General features: G+C 53.0%; 4 protein-coding genes across 5 annotated transcripts; all 4 read left to right on the forward strand.

Annotated features, from left to right (window-relative positions):
• Positions 1 to 621: 621 nt before the first annotated feature.
• Positions 622 to 2,404, forward strand: HOXD11 (homeobox D11; the record flags this gene model as incomplete). The annotated part of the gene is made up of 2 exons (XM_082841123.1): positions 622 to 1,408; positions 2,169 to 2,404. 2 exons carry the CDS (start codon positions 622 to 624, stop codon positions 2,402 to 2,404), a joined length of 1,023 nt encoding a protein of 340 aa, XP_082697249.1.
• A 7,500-nt stretch (positions 2,405 to 9,904) lies between these two features.
• Positions 9,905 to 12,491, forward strand: HOXD10 (homeobox D10; the record flags this gene model as incomplete). Its single annotated transcript, XM_082841927.1, has 2 exons — positions 9,905 to 10,859; positions 12,214 to 12,491. 2 exons carry the CDS (start codon positions 9,905 to 9,907, stop codon positions 12,489 to 12,491), a joined length of 1,233 nt encoding a protein of 410 aa, XP_082698053.1.
• A 3,155-nt stretch (positions 12,492 to 15,646) lies between these two features.
• HOXD9 (homeobox D9) lies at positions 15,647 to 17,605 on the forward strand (the record flags this gene model as incomplete). The annotated part of the gene is given in 3 exon segments (XM_082840705.1): positions 15,647 to 16,198; positions 16,200 to 17,016; positions 17,364 to 17,605. Coding segments are annotated over 3 exon segments (1,161 nt in total). The 5' UTR covers positions 15,647 to 16,096.
• A 6,185-nt stretch (positions 17,606 to 23,790) lies between these two features.
• On the forward strand, positions 23,791 to 25,020 carry HOXD8 (homeobox D8; the record flags this gene model as incomplete). 2 transcript variants are annotated; one of them, XM_082840956.1, is made up of 2 exons in its annotated part: positions 23,791 to 24,340; positions 24,711 to 25,020. In XM_082840956.1, 2 exons carry the CDS (start codon positions 23,791 to 23,793, stop codon positions 25,004 to 25,006), a joined length of 846 nt encoding a protein of 281 aa, XP_082697082.1. In that variant the 3' UTR covers positions 25,007 to 25,020. The 2 variants fall into 2 exon arrangements, with proteins under 2 accessions (XP_082697082.1, XP_082697083.1); XM_082840957.1 differs by having other exon boundaries at positions 24,714 to 25,020.
• Positions 25,021 to 25,806: the final 786 nt, after the last annotated feature.

Genomic DNA, 25,806 nt, shown 5'->3' on the forward strand with positions numbered 1-25,806 from the left:
CAACAAGCTCCCGGCGGGCAAACTGAAAAGGGTGGCGGCGTTGCGGGGGAGGGAGCGCCTGCAGGAAGGGGTGTGGGGGGTGGGAAACTCACACCCTCACACCTAGTCCCCTGTGCCCGGAGCTGGGGCTCCCCCCTCAGCTCTCCGCTTCTTTCCCTTCCCCCTTCCTCCGCCTTCCTCCCCCTCCCTCCTCCTCCCAGCCGGCCTCGGTCCGCGTACTTAAAGGCGCGGGCGGGCGCAGCCGGGCGGTGGCAGATGCACCCAGCAGTGGCAGCCGACGGCGGCGCACAGGTGACCTGCCTGAGGCACAGCCTGATCAGGGGGCGCCCGGGGAGAGCTGGCTGGAGAGGGAGGCCGATCCGCCCCCAGCGCGCGCGCGTCTTGGCGCCAGGAACTGTCCCGGAGTGTGTTGGCGAGCACTGATATAGATATAAGGACATTTCTCTCCATGGCGTCACGTGACATAATTACCACCAGAATCAATCAAGATGAATAGCACGTCAGCTCCCGGTGGGGATTTTTGCTTAGTTGATCCTGGCCCAAGCCTCTTGTGCAATCGATGGCTCAGGTTGGCGGCGCGGGGAGCGGCCCGGGGCTCGCCGGCGCGCACGCCGCGGAGCCATGAACGACTTTGACGAGTGCGGCCCGAGCGCAGCCAGCATGTACCTGCCCGGCTGCGCCTACTATGTGGCCCCGTCGGACTTCGCCAGCAAGCCGTCGTTCCTGTCACAACCGTCGTCCTGCCAGATGACTTTCCCCTACTCTTCCAACCTGGCGCCGCACGTCCAGCCCGTGCGCGAAGTGGCCTTCCGCGACTACGGCCTGGAGCGTGCCAAGTGGCCATACCGCGGTGGCGGCGGAGGCGGTGCAGGGGGCGGCGGCGGCGGCGGCGGCGGCGGCGGTCCCGGCGGGGGCGGCGGCGGCGGCGCCGGTAGCTACGCTCCCTACTACGCTGCAGCGGCGGCGGCGGCGGCGGCGGCGGCGGCGGCGGCCGAGGAGGCGGCCATGCAGCGCGAGCTGCTCCCGCCCGCGGGCCGCCGTCCGGATGTGCTCTTCAAGGCGCCGGAGCCGGTGTGCGCCGCGCCCGGGCCGCCGCACGGCCCCGCGGGCGCCGCCTCCAATTTCTACAGCGCCGTGGGCCGCAACGGCATCCTGCCGCAGGGCTTCGACCAGTTCTACGAGGCTGCACCAGGGCCCCCGTTCGCCGGACCGCAGCCCCCTCCGCCGCCCGCGCCGCCGCAGCCCGAGGGCGCTGCCGACAAGAGCAACCCCAAGACGGCGGCCAGTGGCGGTGGGGGAAGTCCCTGCGCCAAGACGAACCACGGCTCGGAGCCCAAGGGGGCGGCAGAGGGCGGCGACGGCGAGGTGCCCCCAGGGGAGGCGGGGGCTGAGAAGAGCGGCGGCGCAGGTAGGCACCGGACGCGGGGTGGGCGGCTGGGTTCGGGGGCCGCGGGCGCGGGGGGTAGGGCGGAGGGGGCCTTCCTCTGCTTGCGCAGTTTTATGTGCTACTTTATAAGCGTTCGAAGGGGTTTATACATCCTATAAGATTTCCCGGGCCGTTGTAAAGCGTGTTTACGATAGGAAACCAATTTAGGTGGGCTTAAGGTAGACTTCGATGAGGACATTAATCGCTGCAGAGAGCTTTCCCCCAGTTTTGTGCGTGCGGTGAGGGGGATTGGTCCTAGAGACCATGGAGGGAGGGAGGAAGGGAGGAGAGATTTTAAGCCAATTTGTGAGTGTGGACACTCGAGCCTCCTGCTTTTAAAGGGGTGGGGTGGGGGGTTGGGGAGAGTTTGATGCTTGAACTGGACTTTATCCAAGCCGCTGGCTGCCCGGCGCGCTCGTGTTTCTCTCCCTTCCGAGTCCAGCTCAGAGCCTGCCTCGCCCTCTGCTTCCCCACCTCGATGCCAGGCCGTGTGTGTATGTGTGTGTGTGTGTGTTTGTGTGTGTGTGCACGTGTGTGTGGCTGGGCGTGAACACACGTCCACGCCCGCACTCTCTACTGTGACCGCCCATATATCATCCCCCACGACGCAGGCAGGGCCTTTCAGCGGCAGCAGGGGACGTCCCCAACGGGCCGAGGCCTGGCCCTCGCGCGGGCCCGGGCGGGCGGCCGGGGGGTGGGCAGGCAAAGGCCTCTCTCACCTCTGGATCTTTTTGCCTTGCAGTGGCCCCCCAGCGATCCCGAAAAAAGCGCTGTCCCTACACCAAGTATCAGATCCGCGAACTGGAACGGGAGTTTTTCTTTAACGTGTACATAAACAAAGAGAAAAGACTCCAACTTTCTCGGATGCTCAACCTCACTGACCGGCAAGTCAAAATCTGGTTCCAGAATCGCAGAATGAAAGAAAAGAAACTGAACAGAGACCGTCTGCAGTATTTCACTGGAAACCCCTTATTTTGAGAGCTCCAGGAAGCACCCCTCTCCCCTGAGCCCCACTCACCCACTCTCCTCCCCACCAGCCTGCCCTGGGCAGGCCCAATGTCCTTGGGTTTAATGACGCCTCTTCTCTGTGGAACTCCACGATTCCTTCCCACGGTCAACTCGGGACCTCCCAGCGACCACTGCAGCCTGCGGACGAGGTCGGGGACTTGGCCGAACGGATCCTAATAAGGGGAAAATGGTAAATGCAAACGTCCCTTTACAATTTTGCCGCCAATGCGCTGTTGTTCTCCCTCCCTCTCTCTGAGCTCCCGTGGGCACGCTGTGGGATCTGTAGAGAGTTAGGCCGAGGGGCTGGAAGGCGCTTGTTTTTGCTCTGAGTTTAAGGGACCGAATCCCTTCCCCTTGGTGAATGCAGATTATTTAAACTCTGGGGAATGTACCTTTGGTCTGTCGTATCAAGGCATGGGTCACTGTCTTTTGTGTGAATAAATGGTTTCTAGTAAAATGGAGGTTACAGCTTCAATACACTGTATGAATTTTCCTCTTTGAAGAAGTTTAGTGTCTGATTAGGATATTTTAGTGGCCAGAACCTTCCCTTCCAAGCAACTGAAAATCAAGTGAAATGCTTTTTAATCCCGCTAAAATAAGGAGTCGTTCCCTCCCATTCTTTCTAGGCTGCACTGGCATTAAAAATCACTTTAGGGATGAATCTCTGAATTGAAGACGTGAGCCAGCCACACTGGTGCTGCCTTCTTCAGGCCATGAGGTTGGGGCAGCAGGAACCTAAGAAACAAATCTCCTTGCCCACCCCACCCCCAGTGTAGTAAACTTGGAATTCCTGAAAAAACAAAAGAAACTTAAAAAAAAAAACTGCTTAGGAGATCCAAATTCACTCTTAACAAGCTGTCAAGGAGGAAGCTTCCCTTAAAAGAAGAAATTAAAACTAGAACCTGTCATTGGGGAAAAAAAAGTTTGCTAAAGGGAAGGTATCAGTGGGTGGAGAGGGCCTGGATCCTTGTTAGTGTCACACGGGCCTGGAGCAGAGAAGGTAACCCCTCATCCCTGGAAATAGGGCCCAGGGCTGCAGATCCACTTCTCACCACATTTACTGCTTCAAGGTAAAGAATGTGGTAGGGGCCGCACTGCACTTTATGTTGCAGGGCCAGGCCAGGCTGTTTACAAAACCTTGAACTGTCTAGACAACACCATAAAAGCCAAAGTTCTAAACAGCTTAATTGGGTTATATTATACACCTTCTGGTGGGCCCAAAGGAGATTTCCGCAAATGTGCAATAAACTGGAAGTGAGAAGAGCTTCTCTTTCTCTGAAAAGAATAAAGTGAATCTTATGACTCGTAACCTCTCGTAAGCCCAAAGTCAAAAAATAAATCCATGAGAGGCACAGCACCCCATGCATCTTCCAAGGGGGCATGCATTTCCAAATGCAAAATTTTTTTGATTACCAAAGCTTTTGGGGGGAAGGAAAAACATAAGTGCATAAGTGTATGCCTTTGAACTTCCAAAATGTCAAGGTCATCACCTTTAACCTTTCTGAATAATTAGGTGCCTTAAGGTTCTTCTGTGATATTCAACTGCCACCCACTGTCATGCACACATGCTCACATACATCCAGACCCACACACACGTTTATGACCACACAGAATCATATCGGGGGCTCACCATAAATCTAAGCCAATTCCTGATTTCAGGATCAATAACCTTAATTTCCCTTCAAACGTTTGTGTAATTCTATAGCAATTGACTGCTTTTAAAAATACTGGTTATATTAAAATGTCTACCAGCATGTTTTTAATACAGCTAAGAAATGCTGAGATTGTTTTGGGTTTTTTTGTGGGGGGAGTCATAGATAGCAGTCCTTTAGCTCTAATGAAGAACCGAGGTTTCAAAAGCAGGTATTTGAAAAAAGAAGGTATTACAGACTTACTTCGTTATATTTGAAAAATTTGTCACCCTATTAAATAAATTATTGCACTTCCTATGATATGGAACAAAAGAAAATACATTTATACTGTTTCCAAAAATGTTCCTCAACCTTTGGTTAAAGATGCAATAGAAACAAAGCCTACAGTGGAATAACTTCGTTCTGAGGGGGATTCCTTTGTTTGGAATTCTAGGCATCCGTTACAGTGTCAGTGCCCTAGTAATGTGATCGTTCCAGGAGATTAAAACTGGTTTATTTCTTTCTCTCTCCACCTCTCTCTCTCTCTCTCTCTCTCTCTCTCTCTCTCTCTCTCCTCTCTCTCTAACTGCGTCTAAATGTAGCAAGCTTGTATGTCCACCACCGTAGGAGAGCCGAACCTAGAGATACCATTTCGCGTTTGCCTGGCCTTGGAGAGCCACACGGGGGCGTGCTCACGTTCCAGAAGCCGCATTTGTCGGAGAGGCAGCGGTACCATATCTTTCCAATACTGGATTCTAATAGCGGTTAGAAATCGCGGAGGTGTTTGATGTTTGTTTATTCTAAGCAGCCGTGAGGTTGGGAAGTTGTATAAAGCCAGAGGAACAGGAGCAGATTCCTGAAACAAGAGATAACCTAATCGTTGTCCTCTTAAAGTTGTTGCAAAGAATACCTCGGTATAACCTGGTGGTGTCGAGGAGAGGGTTTTAAAAGACAAATATGTGCATTTCAAAATAGGTCATGCCACTGCGAGTTAATTAAATTACGGAAATCAATTTTCTTGGTGGTTTGAGTGTGGAGAGCCATAGGAAGGTAGAACCACCCCTGCCCAAAACCGCGTCCTCCTTGCACGCTCTCCGACCGCCTGGGGTAATTAAAAGGCTTTTGTTTAAGACAGATCAGGGCGCCGGCAACTTAGCTGAGTGTGGTCTCAGAAAAATGAGACGCGTGGGGACCTAGCGGGTCGTTCTGCGCGAGGAATCCCCCTACCCCCGGTCGTGCCTGGCGCTTGGGGCTACCGGTAGCACCGGGAGGCGCAGGCAGGACTGAGTTGGGGCTCCCGGGCCAGACTGGGCTAATGTGGCTGCGGGGAAAGTCAGGCAGTCCGGGAAACGTTTAAACTTCAAGGCGTCGTGGAATGGGGAATGCATTTGAAGCAAACGGGCTTTGCTTTTGACAGAACCCTGGCCAGCCTTCCAAGCCGTTTGCTGGCCTTGAGCGCCGAGTTTGATTTTGGCACAAGCTCTTGGAAGCAGTTTTCTCACTGCGTGCCCTCCTCGACCCCACTACCACCCTGAAAAGCCCCTGACATTGCGGAGGGCCTGTGCCACCATCCGCCGTCCAAAAGGGAAGTTCCAACATGAAGGGTGGCAGTTCCTTCTTTCCCGAAGTTCATTGTAAGTACATGCAACCTCGGAATTAGTGAGGACCTCCTCAGCCCCGCTGTCTCTGCCCCCTCCCTCCAGGCCCTGGACCAAAGATTCTGGGTCCACCCCTGGGAGTTGGCATCTGCTTCAGTGGAGGCTGGGGGCCATGAGTCTCCCCACCCTATGGGAGGCGCCAGCCAGAGGCATTGATGTTCCCCACGCATACCCTGGCTCCTGCCTGTCTGACCGTGGGTCCAGCTTAGCTATTGTGAATCGACATTTCCGGGAGCCTAACCCGGGCCTCAGTCCAAGTGGGGTGAGAGCCCCCCTCCCCAAATGTCGTTGCGTTCCTCTTTAGGCAGCTCCAGTGGGGACGCTTGTGGCCTTTCAGGGACCTTTGGCTTTGGCTGGCAGCCTCCCCCAGACCACGGATGCTTAGCAATCTGCAGTTCCTTTCCTCTCAGCAGCGCCCAAATTGAGCCTGAAAAAGGCCAGGGAATTGGATCAGGACTTCTGGGGTCTGCAGACCTGACCCTTCTTGATCATTCGCAGCGTGTGGGGCTCATAGAGCATAGCCACATGTCTTGAGTCGCTGAGGTCTCAGATCCTGAAGTGGAGGGAAATTGGGAGTAGTCTTTTGTGTCTGCAAAGGGAAGAGGTCCCTAGACTGCTGGTCCTTTTGCATGTCTCCTTAGACCCCTCTTTGCATTGGTGGTGGCTTCTCTAGCCTCCCCAGTTGCCCCCTTGATTTCTTTTCACATTGGCTGGGAGATGCACGGTGCACTCTGGAAGGGTGCTCTGAGGAAGCAGCTTTTAAAATTTGTACCCATCCACTCTGCCCCCCAAAAGTGGCACAGCCCTGAGAGGCCACTCAGGGCCCAAATTCAGGGTGAACCTAGACCCAGGTCCACTCAGGCCCAGGGCCGCTGCCCTTCTTCCCGGTGACAGGAGAGCAAAGATGCAAGCCATTTCTTGAATTACAAATGCTAATTTCTTGCTAAAGCGACCCTTTTAATTTTTCTCTGGAAAGAACTGAGCCAGGGCGAAGGATGTCTTGGTACAATTGTGGATATTCATCTCCTTTATTGCGCAATATTGATTTATTATTAATGGTAACTGCTCTAACTGATCTAAAGATGATCGAAAACAGCAGCTACGTAGCTGTATTAAATACTTGTAAGCAAAATAAAGCCTGGCCTTGAAAGCCTTGCTTTTTCATTCCATTTGCTTTATCTTAGCCTTAGAGTCTTAGGCAAACTTTCCATCCTCCCAGGCTCAGATCATTATCTTGTATTATTTCTGTTTTGCTTGATTTTTATAATAAAATCTCTCTGAAATATTGGCAGTCTCTGGCCTCAAGGAGCTGGTCTGAAGACAGAAATTTGAAAAAGAATAAAAGAGAATTTTGTAATAATAGATCCAAAATTATATCTGATACACATTTTTCCCCTGTGAGTGAAGAAGACCTATTTAAAACCAAATCCAATGTGGGAGTGACTTTTGAGCTTGAAGGCACAGGGAGCTGAAACAAAGTCCCCCCACATTCGGAAGGCAGATCCTGCCTGTCCTGGCTCATGGCAGACCTACCCGTTCGGTGAGGAATCGCTGGGTTTTAGCTTGATGTTTTACTCATGTATAAATAAAGATTATGAAAGGGCATTTGATGGGCATAAAATTCTCGATTAGATTGAACACTCTTGCCTCTCTTGTGTGATAGAGAGAATTGGACAACGGAGTTCCCAGCAGCTCCCGTGGCCAACAAGCAAAGGGAGGACAGTGCTGGGGCGCCAGGCTGGCGTCAGGGCGCCTGCCACGAGCGTGTGCAGCGGGCACTTTGTCCAGCCCTGGGCATGCTTAGCTGTGGCTGAGATCATGATCTCCGCCTTGAGAGAAAGCAAATTTCAGGGTGCTAGTCAGTGGCTGTTAGCTTTGAACAGGACCTTAGCAGACTATAGTCAAAAGTTGGGTTTTTTCCCTGCCTTCCTCACTCCCCCACCCCCAGGCTTTAAAAACACTCACCCCTGCCGAAGGTAATGTTTAAACCTCCGCTTCATCCGCGGCATCCCGCAGCCAGAGCAGTTAGAGGCGCCAGGCTTTTAACCTGACAATGATGTTGTATTTGAACAGCTGCGTAAAGGTTTAAAAGGTCTGTCTCACTGCCACTGCGGAGTTTTTTAAAAGGGGTTATTGTTTGGGCGAGGGCACTGTGAGGGGACAGCCGAAGCTGTCCCAAGGCCGCTAATAATGTCCAACGACTATTTCCACCAGGCCAGGGGAGATTCCTTTTGGGGAGGGGTGGACAAAGAGTTTGTTGGGAAAGGTCTTTGTGAAGGAGCGAGCGGGCTATTTTGTCCCCCAGTAGGCTGAGCATCAGGTTCCAAAAAAAAAAAAAAAAAGTTCTGCTGAGGCAGAAACCCAATTTGCCCACAAGTTCAGTCTCTGGGCCTGAAATCCAAGGCCAGCCCATGACAGGACTAGTGTGGGGAGAAGAAAACACGGATGCCTTCCTGGACAGAGAACTGGTTTACGATCAGAGTTTCCAGGGCCCTTTTCCTCTCCCAGATGCAGGAAAGGGGATCCGGGAAGCCGGATCGGCTCCAGCGCCCTAGCCGGGGTCCCTCGTCTAGGGCAAGCCTTTGGAAATCAAGGTTAAAGCTCCCTGCTGCTGCCCGGAGGCCACGGCTTCCGAAGGACCGCTCACCGCCTGCAACCAGAGAACAAGGGAGGAAGTTTCTCATAAAACTCTGAGTTTCCATGGTGGTGCTGGTGGTTGTTCTTTTAATGAGGTTGACCACAACCCCAGACTAAACCCTCTTTATAGAACTTTCCCTCACCAAAGGAAACAGAGGACTGAGGTTTCCCCACCTCCTTTTTCCCTCCCTTCCCTTACCCAAGCAGAATCGAATCATGTCAAATACTTTTAGGAATTGTCCAAAACTATAAAACTCAACTTCTGACAAAAGTGTGCTTTTAATATTTGACAATTTGTGTTAAAACAAAAATTGACCTTCTTGGTTAGCAGCGAAGGGGAAAAATCAATAGTATAATTTTCAATAATTCATAAAGCAAACGCCAAACTATTAATCTTATCCTTTACAAAGTCTCAATTGATTTGTTAATAAAATATCTTCCCGTGTGTGGCAATAGCGGGTATAACTCTTTAAAAACCTTCAGAAGCCAGAAAATTACCAAGTAGCCCAAGAATGTAGATGAGAATTTTATTGATCACCCTGATTCTTCTTAATATGTATTAATAAATTCCACAACCTTTTGTGCCTTGCACTTGTCAGAAACCAGTTCTTTTACAAAATCCATAAAAGGAAAACATTTTTCTGTGCAGAAGAAGCAAATGACACCTTTGCATCTCTCTCTCTCCTGCTTAGCCCAGTCAGTTTTCTAAAACTTCTGGAGTCTGAGGGCGAGAGTTTCCTCCTTTCCTAGAAAACATTCTTTTCTCTCTTCCTTCCTCTTTGCCCTCTACTATCAGGGCGTGTGGGGAGGGAATCCTCGGTTTAGTTGGTTTAGTTCTTCCGCTGGGAACCCGGGGGATGCTTTCGCGGATAGCGAACTGCTGGCGAGGGACTGTCTCGGGCTGAAAGCTCCCAGCGGCCCGACCCTCAGAGATTGGGGTGTGGTTCCACGGAGACCCGAAAGCTCGGGTAGCCCACCGGGGCGCGGAGGCGCCGGGGGATGGGGCAGGCGGGCCGAGTCAGAGGACAGCGCCGGGGCCGGGCCGGTCCTCGGGGTTCCGCGGGGCCGGCCAGCTGCGTGGCCGGCCAGCTGCGTGGCCTCTCGGCTCTCGCGGCCCTTCTCGCCTCCGCTCCCCAGGATATCTTGGCCGCGTCTCCGCACCAGACCTCTTTACTGTGGACCCCTGGGGTGGTATGTCTCAGAGCCTGGGGAATCCAACTCACCTTCCCAGGCTGCCTGGGACAAAATGAACCAGGCTGGGCCCCCAACCCCGCCCTGGCCCCGGCCCTCTTGGGCGCCTTCTGCCTGGGCGTGTGCGGAGAATGCTTCTGTGTGCTGGCGCCACGGCGCCCCGGCTTCCCTCCCTGCGTGTGTCCTCCCGGAGACCCCTCGGGCCGAGCCTTTCCTTCCGCCTGCGGGGCCCAGCGGCTGGAGTGGGGGACGCGAGTGGGGCGGGCGGGCCGAGCGAGCCCCGGGAGGCTGGCGGACGGCGGAGTGTGCTGGGCCGGTTGTTTCCAGCGCGCACTATCGCGGGCGCGTAGTAGATGTCGCTGTTGTCCGTGCTTACGCGGCCGGCTGGCCGGGCTCTGGAGCACGTGACCTGCGAGGAGGCTGCGGCTCAAGGCCATTTTCAAATCTCATTGGCTTGGTTGTCATGTGGTCGACAGAGGCATCCACAATTACACGGGGAATGTTTTCGTAGAGATGTCAGCCTACAAAGGACACAATCTCTCTTCTTCAAATTCCTCCCCAAAATGTCCTTTCCCAACAGCTCTCCTGCTGCTAATACTTTTTTAGTAGATTCCTTGATCAGTGCCTGCAGGAGTGACAGTTTTTATTCGAGCAGCGCCGGCATGTACATGCCACCACCTAGCGCAGACATGGGGACCTATGGAATGCAAACCTGTGGACTACTCCCGTCTCTGGCCAAAAGAGAAGTGAACCACCAAAATATGGGTATGAATGTGCATCCGTATATACCTCAAGTAGACAGTTGGACAGACCCGAACAGATCTTGTCGAATAGAGCAACCTGTTACACAGCAAGTCCCTACTTGCTCCTTCACCACCAACATTAAGGAAGAATCCAATTGCTGCATGTATTCTGATAAGCGCAACAAACTCATTTCTGCTGAGGTCCCTTCGTACCAGAGGCTGGTCCCTGAGTCCTGTCCCGTTGAGAACCCTGAGGTTCCTGTCCCTGGATATTTTAGACTGAGTCAGACCTACGCCACCGGGAAAACCCAAGAGTACAATAACAGCCCCGAAGGCAGCTCCACAGTCATGCTCCAGCTCAACCCTCGTGGCGCGGCCAAGCCGCAGCTCTCGGCCGCCCAGCTGCAGATGGAAAAGAAGATGAACGAGCCCGCAAGTGGCCAGGAGCCCGCCAAAGTCTCCCAGGTGGAGAGCCCCGAGGCCAAGGGCGGCCTTCCAGAAGAGAGGAGCTGCCTGGCTGAGGTCTCCGTGTCCAGTCCCGAAGTACAGGAGAAGGAAAGCAAAGGTCGGTATGAGCAGAGTTGCCACCCCAGCGGGGCGCGCAGCCCGGGAACCCGGCAGAGAGAGGGAACGCCTGGGTGCCCAGTGCCGAACCCGGCAGCCTGGGGCCCCGACTGGCAAGTGCCACTCCTCCCCGCTCTTAGAGGGGCAATCTTAGTCCCGAGATGGTTTCCGCTTTTCCCGCGCTGCCCTCGCCCTCCTGGCTACTCCTGGCCCCGCGCTGATGGCGCCCCGGCAGAGGAAGGGCTTGCTGGGTTTATTTTTCCTGAGCTAGACCTGAAATGCAACAAAAGAGCGCAAATGAGACCTGCGGCTGGTAAACACGGCCCCAGAACCTCCTTTCTCCTCCTCAGCTTTGTAGTCCCAGCCCTGCCTTTCACCCAATGATGATTTTAAGGTGGTCCAAGGCACCGTGTTCGTGTTCAAGTGTATGCACCCCGCATCCTGCGAGCTTGGGGGCGGCAAGGGGAATGAGGTAGCTGGGCCGGTTGGTGCTTGGGCCGAAGAAAGAGCAGGGCTCCTTGCCTCTGCGGAGCTAGGTAACCTTGGCTTTGTCTGGGGAAAGTGCCTCAAGCTTTGCAATCCATTTGCAAAGTGGGCAAAGGCAGAAGGGGGAGAGAATGGAATGTGTGTGGCCCACCCGGCAGGGCCAGCCTGAGGGCTGGGCAGGGCAAAGAGCCAGGGGCTCTGGCTTTTCTGCCCCTGATCCTCTCCCCCAGTGCTCAGAGTTGGGCCACAGCAAGGAGCTACATTTCTGGGAGAATGTTTTTGTGTGGGGGCAAGAAGGCATAAGAATTCAGGAAATTCTTGGGCACACAACGATGCCCAAGCAGGGCGGAGAAGGTGTACTCGGTTATCTTTTGAAAGAGAATTGGTACCTATAAACCTGGCTGTGCGGGGCTCCCTGCCTGCCTAGGAGAAGTGGGAAAGAAGAGGCAGACATGAGGATCTGAGGAAGCAGTGGCGTTTGTAGGCTTGTCAGGCTGTGACTTGCTTCTTCCACTCTAGTCCTGTTGTAAGATGATCACTTAGAATGTTGCTGGTGAGATCCTGAAAGTTTACTATTGTACTAATATTTTGTGCAGGTCAGAAAGGAGAGAGAGAGAGAGAGAGAGAGAGAGACAACACTGACACAGAGGGCAAGAGTACCCACCCATCGTGTCATTTGGGGGTATTTTAACTAATCTGGCATCATTTACAAATCCCTTCCAGGGCCTACTTCGTGTGAGTAATGTGTAATACCAGCATTTCCCAAAGGGCCTGGCTGCCAGAGGGGTCATGGCCAAGGGTACATTTGAACAGACTGAGAGAAAAAAAAATTCTTGATTTTTTTCTTCTTCTCCCTTTAATTTTGTTAGAGGAAATCAAGTCTGATACTCCAACCAGCAATTGGCTCACTGCAAAGAGTGGCAGAAAGAAGAGGTGCCCTTACACTAAGCACCAAACGCTGGAATTAGAAAAAGAGTTCTTGTTCAATATGTACCTCACCCGCGAGCGCCGCCTAGAGATCAGTAAGAGCGTTAACCTCACCGACAGGCAGGTCAAGATTTGGTTTCAAAACCGCCGAATGAAACTCAAGAAGATGAGCCGAGAGAACCGGATCCGAGAACTGACCGCCAACCTCACCTTCTCTTAGGTCCGAGGCCCGTCAGAGGCCAGGATCGGAGAGGGGGCACCGACTTCCAGGGCCGAGTGCTGGAGGACTGGGAAGGCGGACACAAAACCTTCATTGCTCTTTGTTTTTTGATTTTTTTGTTTTTGTTTTTTTTTGTTTCCTGCTAGAATGTGACTTTGGGGTCATTCTGTTCGTGCTGCAAGTGATCTGTAATCCCCATGAGTATATATATATATATATATATATATATATATATATAAACTAGCACATGTAATTTATTATTTTTTTCGTCGTAATGCAGGGTAACTATTACTGAGAATTTTCGTTTGGGTCTTAACTTATTGGAACTGTAGAGCATCCATCAATCCACTCGTCCATCCAGCAATGTGACTTTTTCCTAACACAAAAGGTCTGTGTGTGTGGTTAGTCCATGAGCTCATGGTGTTTTGAGTACATCCAGTACTTAAAAGTACTTTTACATATATATTTTAAAAAGATTAAGAAAACCCACAAGCTTTGGGGGGAGGGACTAAAAAAGCACATTACAATGTATCTTTTTGCAAATGAGTTTAGCAATTGTCCTTGGTGAGATGGAATATTGAGAATTTGCCTTGTAGCCTTTCCCTTGTGGTGCATCTATGGTTCGGTAGAAGTACAACAGCAACCTGTCCTTTCTGTGCATGTTCTGGTCGCATGTATAATGCAATAAACTCTGGAAACGAGTGTACTTCCTCTGCTTTCTGACTTGGAAATATGTTACGGTGGAAATGAAAGACTTTGGTGAAATTGTCTTCCTGTTAAACTGCTTGTTTGGGTCAGTTGACTGGGTGGTAGAGAGCAGGGGAGGGGAAATGGGAGAGAAAAGCTGAAGGGGGTCTTTTGTGCTGAAATTTGGCAGTGGTCAGGGGAGTGATAATCCAGACTGTGTGTACTGTTTTCCTAGTTGGGAAGAAGGAGGGTCCCCTCTCCCCCTCCCCCCATGATAGTAACATAATTGATTTGTCAGTGGGTGTGAGCTTCCCCTCTAGTCTCAGCCTGGTAAGTTAAGCCTGTGCCCAAACCGCATTTTCCTCGCAGCTCCCCACTTGTGTGTCTTCCTCTCTTTGGTTTTGGTTGTGTTATTTTTAATGCTTTCAGTGGAGTCTTGGGGATTTCTGGCTGGTGTGCCATCATGAGGGGCTGGGTTGAAATCTGTCTTGCCCATCTGGAAGCCGCCAGGCCTCCATTACAGGAGCAAGGACAAGCAGCAACCTAGCATTGCATCGGATCCAATTCAGCCCCCATTTCCCTCACCCCCACCCCCACCCCCATCCCCATCCCCACCCCCACCCCCACCCCCCATCCCAAGCACAAGACAGCCAGGCCAAAGTGAAGTCGAGGATGGGTGAGTTTTCCCATACCACGTTGCCCTGGTTTCCTTGTGGAAGGATTTTATGCTCAGTCATTACCTTTTGGTGGCCTACAAGAAAAAATTTTTTAAAGGAAGAAAAGGTTTTCCCCAGTTAATCCTCCCCCTATTTAATTACAAAATGCTGGTTGGAGCCATTGTATCTGGGAGGCAAGAAAATATACGAAGGGTGACCGAAAGAGAATTTACAGATAAATATGACTTCCCATGAAGTCCAATGTTCCAGCTACCACCATGGCTCAGAAAACTCCAGCCAGCTTTCACGTGTGTGTGTGTGTGTGTGTGTGTGTGTGTATGTGTGTGTGTATAGATAGATAGATAGATAGATTGCAGGATCCTCAGCCCAAGAGGGTCCAGACTTTAGTCTGGCCAGGGAGAAGAGAGGAGAGGCCTTGGGGGGATGATCTGACAGAGAATTCGTTACCCCATGTCGTACTGTGGTTTCAGAGGGTCTCCGATAGATTCAAGCAGCTTCACAAAACACGTCCTTTTCATTTGTCCCCTTTCTTAGGGGGTCTGAGCCTTAAAACCCTCATCCAAAGAGTATTTGGGAGACTCAGTATTTATTCAGAGTTTTAAACTTCCTCCCGAAAACGAAGAGTCTTTCCCAGTTCCAAGACAGAACCCTTTAGGGGAGCCATTTCCTAGGGTGGAAGAGGGATGGCTGCACATCAGTGCCAGGTTGGGAACACTGGAATAGATTTGCCCAGACCTCCATTGGTTAGGCAGAAGAGGAGGGCAATTTTAGCTTCTCAGTTTACCCCCCGCGATGGGGAGCACCATTCGTTGTTGACAGGGGGCCATGTCTTGGAGGAAAACCCGTGCTACAGGCAAAGGCAGCTCCTCTGGAATAAAATCAGAAAGCCATTGGCAAAGGCAATCGATTAGGCCAGAAATAGCCATTTCCCCCCTTCCTTTCCGGTGCTCGAGGTGGGCTGGGAGCCCTCCAAGGGTGCGCTGGGCAACTTGTAGAGCGAGGAATATATCCTCCACCGCCGGCGGCCCGGCTGCTTTTGTCTCGGCTCCCAACCGGGCTTCCGAGGCTCTGTACCATGGATTTGGGAGTGACAATGCGCATTTCCCTCAGATTCAAGGCTGCCCAGCCTTACCTTTGGAGGCTTTAAAAAAAAAAAGAAAGAAAGAACAGAATTCCTAAGAGAGTAGCCCAAGGACCAAGCCATTTAAAAGACATATCCGGAATCCACTCAGAGGCCGTTAAGTGGGAACCATGGGAATCGGCCTGGCCCAGGGAGATGCCGGCCTCTTTGAGGCGAGTCGGGGGCAGGGGGCAGCGGGTGGGAGCGGGCCTGCTCTACAATCTGGAATCTGGGTTCTGCCCTATGGCGTGTTCTCTTCCAGGACCTTTCCAGAAGTCCCGAAGAAGACAAGGCACCCTGGCCGCCACTGTCCGCGCGGTGCCCACTGCCAGCTTGCGGACACTTCCGAGGGCAGACAGAGCCCGGGCGGTGGCCGCCGCCACGCCCAGCCCACGGGCCAGGCCGCCCCAGCTCACCCCTCGGGCCTCGGCGTGTGCTCAGCCTCACGTCGGGGGTGTGTGTGGCTGCGCGCGCGTGTGAGTGTGGTAGGGGGAGGGGGCCCTCCGAGCTGCTCCATCCGTCCGTTTTATTAGGGACACATTAATCTATAATCAAATACACCTCATAAAATTTTTATTGAAAGGCATAATATCATTACAGAGGTCTTCCACCTGTTTTAAACAACACGACAAGCTGTGAGAGAGCGTGTGTGTGGGTATGCGTAGGGAGGGGTGGGTTTGGGTCGGGAGAGAGGCACGGGGAGAAGAACTCCCCTCTGGCGCCAGGGGGGCCGCCTCCGAAGGCCGTCCTGTCTCGGGCCGCACCAGCTCTGCGCTCCCCCCCTCCCCGGGCTACTCTGGGCTCTGCCAAGTGCTGGGTGCGCCCAGCACGCACGGCCGGTAGCTCGGAGCCCAGGCACTGGGGAGGCAGCACCAGCTCGGGACTGCAAGACCGAGTGCGGCCAGAAGTGGGGAACAAATAGTCCCCAGCGCCTCCTCCGGCCGCGATCGGGCGTGTGGTCCCAGCCGCCTCTGGGCTGGCCGAGTCAGGCCGGGCTGAGCCCGGCGCACGGGTCGGGACCCGCGGGCTCTAATTGCTGCGCTTATGTTGATGATTTTTTTTTTTTTTAATCACAGCAGCCCCCAGTTTAGCGGACTGATTTACTCCCGGTATTGGTAAATATGATCACGTGGGCCGCGCGACCAATGGTGGAGGCTGCAGCCTGCGAACTAGTCGGCGGCTCGGGCGCCGGCGGGGAGCGGCGCGGCGGCGGGCAGTGTAACCTTGGGTGGGAGCGCACAGCGCCTCAAAATGTCCTCCAGTGGCACCCTCAGCAACTACTACGTGGACTCGCTCATAGGCCATGAGGGCGACGAAGTGTTCGCCGCGCGCTTCGGACCTCCAGGGCCTGGCGCGCAGGGCAGGCCCGCAGGTGTGGCCGACAGCCCGGCCGCCGCCGCCGCCGAGTTTGCCTCGTGTAGTTTCGCCCCCAAATCGGCCGTGTTCTCCGCCTCGTGGTCCGCGGTGCCCGCCCAGGCCCCAGCGGCGGCGGCGATGAGCGGCCTCTACCACCCATACGTGCCCCCGCCGCCCCTGGCCGCCGCCGCCTCCGAGCCCGGCCGCTACATGCGCTCCTGGATGGAGCCGCTGTCCGGCTTCCCGGGCGGTGCGGGCGGTGGCGGAGGCGACGGTGGCCCGGGCCCCGGTCCCAGCCCTGGCCCCAGCGGTCCACCCAACGGGCGCCACTACGGGATTAAGCCTGAAAATGGAGCGGCACCGGCCGCCGCCACCGCCGCCACCACCACCTCCACCTCCACCTCCTCCTCCACTTCCTCGTCTTCCTCCTCCAAACGGACTGAGTGCTCCGCGGCCCGAGAGTCCCAGGGGAGCGGCGGCCCAGAGTTCTCGTGCAACTCGTTCCTACGGGACAAGGCGGCAGCAGTGGCTGGGGGAGCCGGGCCCGGGGCGGGGATCGGGTCTGGGTCCGGGGCAGGCGGCTCATCGGAGCCCTCGGCTCGCAGCGACCACCCGAGCCCGGGCTGCCCGCTGAAGGAGGAGGAGAAGCAGCAGTCGCAGCCGCCGCAGCAGCAACTTGACCCAAGTAAGTGCAAAAGAAATTGCCCCCTGATTTATTGCTGAAACCTGTAAGGCTCGAATGTGCAAAACTGATAGTTTTACTAACCTATAAAAACGTCTAGACGCCTACCCTAGCCTAGGCGAGCAACACGCATCCATAAAAAAGCTTCCCATAACCACCTACCCTGGGCGCGCGGTTTGTACGGTAAACAGAGCGCGGGCATTAAGGCTTTTTATGATAATTCCCCCCAAGTTGTGAAAAGCAGCCATCCTTGGTGAAATTAATTTAACGACCTCTCTCCCCCACCCTGTCGTCTCTCCCTGCCTCCCCTCCGCCCCTCACTCCCCTTCTCCAAACACCCCTCTTCATAGACAACCCCGCAGCAAACTGGATCCACGCTCGCTCCACCCGGAAAAAGCGCTGTCCCTACACCAAATACCAGACGCTTGAGCTGGAGAAGGAATTCCTCTTCAACATGTACCTCACCCGGGACCGGCGCTATGAGGTGGCAAGGATTCTGAACCTCACAGAGAGACAGGTCAAAATCTGGTTCCAGAATCGTAGGATGAAAATGAAAAAGATGAGCAAGGAGAAATGCCCCAAAGGAGACTGACCCGGCGCGGCGCCGGTGGGACCACTCGGCTTTGCAGTGGCAGAGGGTTTTTGTGTGTGTGTGTGCTTGATTTCCAGAAGTTCTTCAGCGATTCGGACATTTCTCCCCCTGGCCCCGGCCTTTTTTTTTTTTTTTTTTTTAGGTAGAAGTGACTGTGTGGTTGGTTTCTGTATTTGGGGGACTGTATTTGCTCGCTTATGTGTTGGAGAAACCAAGTGGCTTTGGGGTGTTGCCCTATCCCGCTCCCCTGTTTCCTGTCCCTTTGGTTCCTTAGGAAATGCTATATTTTGTGAGTGCACGCCGGCTTGAGGAGCCCTCTCCTGTGTAAATGTCCCCTATGTTTCTGAAAAGTGCTGTAGTTTAGCCCCCAGCGCTGCTCAAGCAGGGGCCAAGCGCACCCCACTTCCGACAGCGAAGGCAGAGCGACGACAATGAGGAAGCCGGCCTAGGCTGAGCCCCGGCCGTGTTGCCCACCGGTTACGGAAGCCCACTTTCCTCAGGGAGCCCGCGGGCCCTCCACTGAGACCTGGAATGAGGCCGAGAGAGGAGCCCAGGGCCTCCGGTGGGTCGAGGGTTTCTTCTCAGGGCACTGGAGGAGCCACTCTCTCCCCGGGAGGGCTTGGCTCCAGTGGGCGGCCGCGGGTGTAGGCCCTCCCGGCTCCTGCCTGAGGACCAGTTGTAAATGTTACCGCTTCCTACCAATAAATGCTGACCTGATCAAATGGAGCCCAGACGCTGGCCCTGAACATTGTGTGCTTGCTTTCTCCGGCTCTCTGCAAAATGTCACCCTCATGGGACTTTTCCCTCATCCCTGGGAAGGAGACGCTGCTAAAAATCCGGGGCCTTTCCACCTGAGAGGTCTCTCTGATGTGCCTCTGAGTCTCCCTTTGGGTGGGCAGACCCAGCCTTGAGCCCGGCCCCTGGGGGCACTTGGCCGTCCTCCCCTGGCCGCCTAGCCTGCTTCCAGTGCCTCTGCGAACTCTGTGCCCTGGGCCCAGTGTCAGCCTTGCAGCAGTGCCAGCGGCCCCACGGGCTCCAGAAACCAGGCACCCTCTCGCTGGGGCTTTGACATACCGTGCCCCACCTCTCCCTCTGCTCATGGAGTCGCAGCCATCGACATCCCGTCTCCAAACCAGGGAGAGGCCAGTTCTGCACTCTGGGGCAACTCTTCCAGGTCCGCGGGGCTGGCTGGCTGGCTCCGGGAGGGCTGAGCCGGGTAGACCGTGAGCTTCCGCTCCTCCGCACGGGAGCCCCAAAGTGACCTTAGCAGATCAAAATGGTCAAGGCGCTCCTCCGCAGCTATCCCCACCCCGCTGCCCCTCCCCCTACCCAGTTTCTGTGTTGTTAGCCCCCAGCTCGGCCCTCTGAGGGCCGCGTTCAGAGGCTAAAATGAAGGTCATTGTAAGTGAAGGATCGGGCCCAGCCCAGCCTTTGCAGGCCGGAGAGGCAGGCGCCGGGCGGCCTGGGCTGGGCGGAAGGCGGGGGCGATGGCAGAGTTTTGGGGGATCCGGCCGAAAGAGGGGACTTGAAGGAAAAGCAGAGGGGGGCTTGGAGGGAAACCCAAGGCCCAGATCCGGCAGAAGGTGCTGCGTACCCCCGCCCCTGCGACCAACCCGATACCTTGGGCTCTTTGAAAACAGGAAGAGACAAGGTGTCATAAAGCCATCGAGCTGGCGAGACGTCTGGAGGTAATGAGTTTACGACAAGCCCGGCGCTTCTCTTTGAAACCATCTCATTTTGATGTTTGTGTTTGTGGGAGGAAAGGAAAAATGCAGACAAAACTGGGTCTTAAAATCTGGACAATAAAATGTAAACAGGACTCTGTTGGACTAAGAAGGCAGGGGCTTGGGACCCCCAGATGAGGTGTGAGCACCTAGGGAATAAAAATGGAGGGCGGTAGGAAGGAGGAGACGATATATTTCTGATTTTTAAAATGGGTTGGGTATTAGAAGTAGCCGGTGGGTGGCTCTCAATAATATTTGACTATGGCCGCCTTCTAGCTTGTACTTGAAAAAAGAGAAAAATAGGCCTGTTATTTGGGGGTGGGAGAGTTAGTGATCTTGGGTCATTTACTTAGGCCGAGTGTCCCCCAGCCGCATGGTCGGCGGGAAAAGATGCAGTTACTTAAATGACATTTCACAAAAATATCTGGCCCTCCACTGCAAACCTCGTAGCAGAAATATTGTTGGAAATTATATATATTTGCTTATAGAAAAATTAATCGTTACAGCTGAATTAGAGGAAAGAATTTTTGAAAATGAGAAAAAAAGATTAACCTCTCAGGAAACACCTAAACTGATTGAAGTCTTGGCTTTTAAAAAAAAACAGGTGGAATGCTTAGTCAATTCACTTCACTATGTGACTTTTGATATAAATTTAATGTCTCATTTATTGTGCATAGAAGTTCCAGTGAACACCGCCCAACAGGGCCTTTTCAGACAGCCATTCAGAGATACAGCAAAAAGCTTTTAATTTGACTTCTATCCCCCCTCCATTGTCCAGTGAAATGGGCCTGAAGCATTAAAATTACAAAGTTAAAGTAGGAAATATTCACGATTTAATGCTAAGTGTAACGGCTTTAAAAGAAAAAAATTAACAAATGTAACTTCTATAATTTCTTAGTTTTTGAAGTCCCTGGCTCCATTGGGGAAAAAAACAGGCCTGTTGCAGTTGATATTCAGAAAGTTGTGATTTTTAAAAATCTAGCCCATCCTATAATTGTGGGCGATTACAGAATGGGGACTTACTGTGTCTGGCAAAAGAAGGGCTGGAAGCTTTTGAAAAAGACACTACTGGAAGCTCTTGGGAGCCCAAATATCTTTGGCATTCAGGAGCCCCTGTTTGCTGCACTTGACTCGTCGACAAAGGGATGAAGCATTATTAGTGTCAGTGATCCAAGCCCCAGTCAAACTAAAGAACAAGATTGGAAATGGTTTGTGTCGAATAAAGAGAAGTTAAGCTCCGTCGGCTAGAGATGGCATTTGGCCACTAGAGAGCGCCGTTGCTCCACTTTGTGATAGTAAAGCCGGAGTTGCGGCGGAAGGTTTTGATTAAAGATACTTACAATCTTATTTTAAATTCCAAATTAGGATAAATTTAAGCAAAAAGAAGCAATGTGCACTGTTAAATTCTCCGGAAGGGTTTGTTACTTACAAAATTTTGGCTTAGGATTTCAGAAAATTTGGACTACGGCACAGCTGAAACTATAAAACGTTATGGTAAGTCAATGCATTGTATCAGAACAGAAATGTGTAAAAGCATACATCTTTATTTACGAAGTTAATCGCACTCTCTTCCCATTCAGATTATAAACAGAATGCTTGAAGGAAAAAACAAAAAACTAAGTGTTTTGTCCCAGGAGGAAATGTTGTGTTATCATGTTTTCTTAATTAGGCCAGAATGCGTAGAAATGAATTTTGTAGTGTTTCTTTTTCGCTCCCCGCCCTCCCGCCCCAGGAATCACAAAGTTCTAGAAGGTGCCTTGTATTATTGAGATCTAGGCTCGTTCTTCTTTTTCCCCCATTCCATTCCAAAACCCACTATCGAGGGTTTAGACACGCACACGCACACACGCCAAACAGTGAAATAAAAAGGCACAATTGCATTCCAAGGCTTTATTGAAAATAATACTCTTTTAATTGGGTACTTGCAAGGTTGGAGTACAAATCGTTAACTGTCAGAATCAGTTCGTTCGCCTTCGGATTTAAAGGAAATTTTACCTGGCGATAACTGGCAGAAAACAACAACAAGACACCCTTACCCGTCACCATGCCTCCAACAAAAGCCTCCTTGCACTCCCTGCTAATTTAAAAGTTAAACAAAGCATGCCTTTATCATTTGATTCATTAGAAATCCATTTACCTTAACCATTTTCAGCTATTCCCTGTAGAAACAATTGAGTCTTAAACGTTATCTTGTTATGCCTTTCCATCTCGACCTTATTTTCTCCATTTGCAAAATATGCTATTCAGTCCACTCGGACTGACCTCAGCTCACTCACAAGCTGGGCCACCCCACAAGGAGAGAGGGGTAGTTGAAATCACTCGCCTGCTGCACCTTTGGGAGCCGTCTGGGGGTTCTAGACGTTCGCATTTGGCGTGAAAAGCCGGGGAGGTGTGTTTTAGCTTTAGCTGGAGCTTCCTCGGTGGGCTCGGGAGTGTTTCTGAGGTCGGTTCCCAAGGCCGGTGGGCCTGCCGCCCTCAACAACAATGGATCATCCCAAGGAAAAGGGTCACCCAAAGAACCCACGAAAAAGGCAGAATAGGCAAAGGAAAACGCACTCAAATGTAGAGACCTATTACATTTATTGGACATGAAAATGGGAGGGGGGAGTGGGAGATGGGGAGAAGAGAAGGTGAACGGTGGTGTAACGCCAAGCGGCTTCAAAGCGAGTTTCTAAAATCAGGAATATTTTGCCGATTCACACTCGAATTCCCCACATGACACGGGACGTTCCTCTTCCTCATCGCTCATAAGCTAGAGCGAGCTTTCTCTTTTTTTTTCTTTTGGAAAGATCGGTAACTTTTAACGCTGAGCCCGGCACCCGCTCTCGGCGGTAACTTCACCGGCTTGTTGGATGAACTAGAATCGTCAGAAGACGCGCGCCGCCTGCAGCTGCTTGGAACCGGCGCGATCCGAACGCCGGCCCGGAGGCTCCTTGGGGGGACTCGCGGACGTCGGTCCCCCGTGCTCCGCCCGGGGCCACCGCCTGCCCAGGTCCGCTCCGCGCAGGGGCTGAGACCCGGGAGTCGTGCGTCTCGCCCGAGGAAATACCACCCACCTCAGCGTGAGTCCTCCCTTCCCGCCTTGGAACATTTCTGTCTGCTTTTCTATTTACTCCCTCAGCAATGCTAATGTTCCCCCCCCCCCCGCCCCGCCACATTCTTCAGCCTCCCCCCTGCGCCTGGTACTGACGTCTATCGAGGGTGAAATGATGGAAACTATATTCATGGGCATGATTTCCATTAAATATCAATTAACCTGGGAGCCTCAGCCAGGCGTGCAGTGCTTCAAGGGTAAATGTACATCTCATTTCCACAAGGCCCGCTCGGCTGGAAAAGAAGGGCTTAGATTCGCTTTGATAATGCAAGGTATTGGGGTCACCCTTGTGGCCTTTAATCAAATTACTTGGATAGGACCTAACGCAAATGTTCGGTCCGGATCTTCTACACGGCTTGTCCTCGCTCCCTGGGCTGCGCCCGCGTGTCCAAAGGCGCAAAAGCCACAGCCAGCCTCTGAAGGGCTGCTACAGGGGACCGGGGAGGGAGTCATTTGCTCCACAGCCTCCTGGGAGTGTCCTGCCTGCCTCCCTCCCCGCCAAGTGTAAGGCTCTGCTGCGCCCCCGCCCCGCCGGCCGTGGCTCGCATTCCCTCGGCCCCCGGGGGCACGGCGAGCCCTTGGCAGTGCGGCTTTATGGGCCCCCTTTAAGGCCGGCGGAGGCATCTCCCAGCCACTGTGAGGCGTCCATCGTGTGCAACAGTGTCGCCTCCTCACGGATCCCTCCGCGCGGTTATCTCGCGTCCATCTCGCTCCGTCTCTGAGCAGTGGCTTGGTGCGAAAATGCCTCGCCGGGGCGCACCGGGGTGGCAGCCTCGGCAGCGGCGGCGAGAGCGGTGGGAGGGGGCTGCGGGGGGGGGCGAGGTGAGAGGTGGCGGCGGGCAGAGGGTGTTTTTTTCCTTTTCCCTCCAGAGCGGGGGTTTGTAAACCGAAGCCAAAGAGTGTCCCCGTGGGCCGCGCGTACTTTTTTTCTTGTCCGGTGCGCTCCTGCAGGGCCGCCTGGTGCCTGAGAGGAAACAGTGGAGGCAGCGGGGCAGGTCACCCGGGGCGTCGACGATTTTATTGAGGCCGAGCCGGCGCGCGCCGGGAGAGGCCGGGCGGGCGGTGGAACGCGGGGACTGGGTGAGGCCCCGCGACCCGCCAGGGAGGCGGCGCGAGGTAGAGGCGGCGGGCGCGAGAGCGGAGCATGAGCGCCCAGTAGCCGAGGGCCCGCAGCTACCCGGCCTCAGAGGCGACGCGAGGGCGGGCGGGTGGCAGCAGCAACGTAGCCCGGCGGCCCCAGCGGCGCCAGCAGCCGCCCCAGAGGCCCCCGCGGCAGTGCGGTCGCGCTGAGGCGCGTTCCCTGCCTGCTCCGCGCCGCCCGCCCGCCCGGGGCCGCCCTTCCTCGGCCCCCGGCCGCCGCCGCCCCGATGAGCTCGTACTTCGTGAACCCGCTGTACTCCAAGTACAAGGCGGCGGGCGAGGCCATCAATCCCACTTACTACGACTGTCACTTCGCGCCAGAGGTCGGCGGCCGCCACGCCGCCGCCGCCGCCGCCTTGCAGCTCTATGGCAACAGCGCCGCCGGCTTCCCGCACGCGCCCCCGCAGGCGCACGCGCACCCGCACCCGCACGCGTCGCCGCCGCCTGCCGGGCCGGCTTGCGGTGGTGGGGGCGGCCCCGGTCCCGGCCAGGAGTACTTCCACCCCGGAGGGGGCAGCCCGGCCGCAGCCTACCAGGCCGCCCCCCCTCCGCCGCCGCCGCCTCCCCCCTGCGGCGGGATTGCCTGTCACCGGGAGCCCGCGAAGTTTTACGGATACGATAACTTACAGAGACAGCCGATTTTTACGACCCAGCAAGAGGCCGAGCTGGTACAATATCCTGACTGTAAATCGTCCAGTGGTAATATTGGCGAGGACCCAGACCACTTAAATCAGAGCTCGTCTCCTTCTCAAATGTTTCCCTGGATGAGACCACAAGGTTGGGATGCTTTTTTTTTTTTAAGGGGGCAGAGGGGGAGAAATCTGCTTTCATCTCACGTTCTAGCTTTAAAACTCCCTTTTCCTCTCCCTCTCCTTTTTCTTTTTGTGTAGCTTACAGTGACTCTTAAAAAGTAAGATAAACTTTTTTATTTTAAGTGGAAACCATGTAAAGACGATGGGGACAGAATGATTGCGAAGACGTTTTCTCTGCCCCTCTTGACTGCCCATCCTATATATATATCAGACCTAAGGAGAGTTGTGTATATTTCACTCCTTAGACTCGTTCCAGAAACCTTCAGCAACCTGTAGATGCACCATTACATTTTAAAAACATTTATTTTCCTTTTTTTTCTGTTTGTTTTAATCAGCAGCTCCTGGTAGACGAAGAGGAAGACAAACCTACAGTCGATTCCAAACCCTAGAGCTGGAAAAGGAATTCCTTTTTAACCCTTACCTGACCAGGAAGAGAAGAATCGAGGTTTCCCACGCCTTGGCCCTCACCGAGAGACAGGTAAAAATCTGGTTCCAGAACAGGAGAATGAAATGGAAAAAGGAGAACAACAAGGACAAATTCCCGGTTTCCCGACAGGAGGTGAAGGATGGGGAAACCAAAAAGGAAGCCCAAGAGCTGGAGGAAGACCGAGCCGAAGGCCCAACAAATTAACTTCCACCTTTAAAATTTTACCGCAGATTATTGAAACTAATGATCAGCATATGCTGGTGAACACCACCTATTTTCTTTGTTGGAAAGGACTTTACCTGTATTTCAAGCTACCTTCATGTCACTGCTCTTGAGGTTTCTGCGCTTTGAGAGGGATTTGGGTGTTTAAAAAAAGTTTCTAGTGTCGTACAGGAACAGCCCTTGAGCTGTCCTATGTAAGAGTAATTTGATTCTGACCTTGTAGCTATATTTTTATAATGGTAGTTTTTAATGGCTGAGCTGGTGATTTTGCCTCAACAACGTAAACTTCCTAATGTTTAGCACTAAATAATTGAATATAAAATGCTTTATTAATCAAACAAGTGCACTTGAACATTTTAAATTTTTTCTTTATGGTGAGTAAATTAAAAGAAGTCTATTAATTTTTTTAAAAAAATTATGCCTGCAGAATATTTACTTTATATTATTTGATTAAAATGTATTATTTATATTTTTCTTTCTACTTTTATAATGAATGGTTCGGGTGCCTTTTGTTTACTCCTAAAAGGTTTCTTTGAGTATTTTGTAAATGTAATATCTCTGGGAAAAAGTCTGGGCCAAATATTCAAAAAGCACATGTTAGCTGAAGAGTGTAATGTGTAGTCCTGGCTCTGCAGCTTCCTTAAACTTGGGGAAAATGTTGGGCCAGTGACAGAAGTTTCAGGACAATGTCAAAGTTGACATTTAATCATTTTTCTATAGTTTATACAAATTATGGCAATTTAATCATCTAGAGTGAATGAATACTTGAAAAGCCAATTATA

Source organism: Leucopleurus acutus, assembly GCF_964270905.1.
Source record: "Leucopleurus acutus genome assembly, chromosome: 6".
NCBI classification, from domain to species: Eukaryota; Metazoa; Chordata; class Mammalia; order Artiodactyla; family Delphinidae; genus Leucopleurus; species Leucopleurus acutus.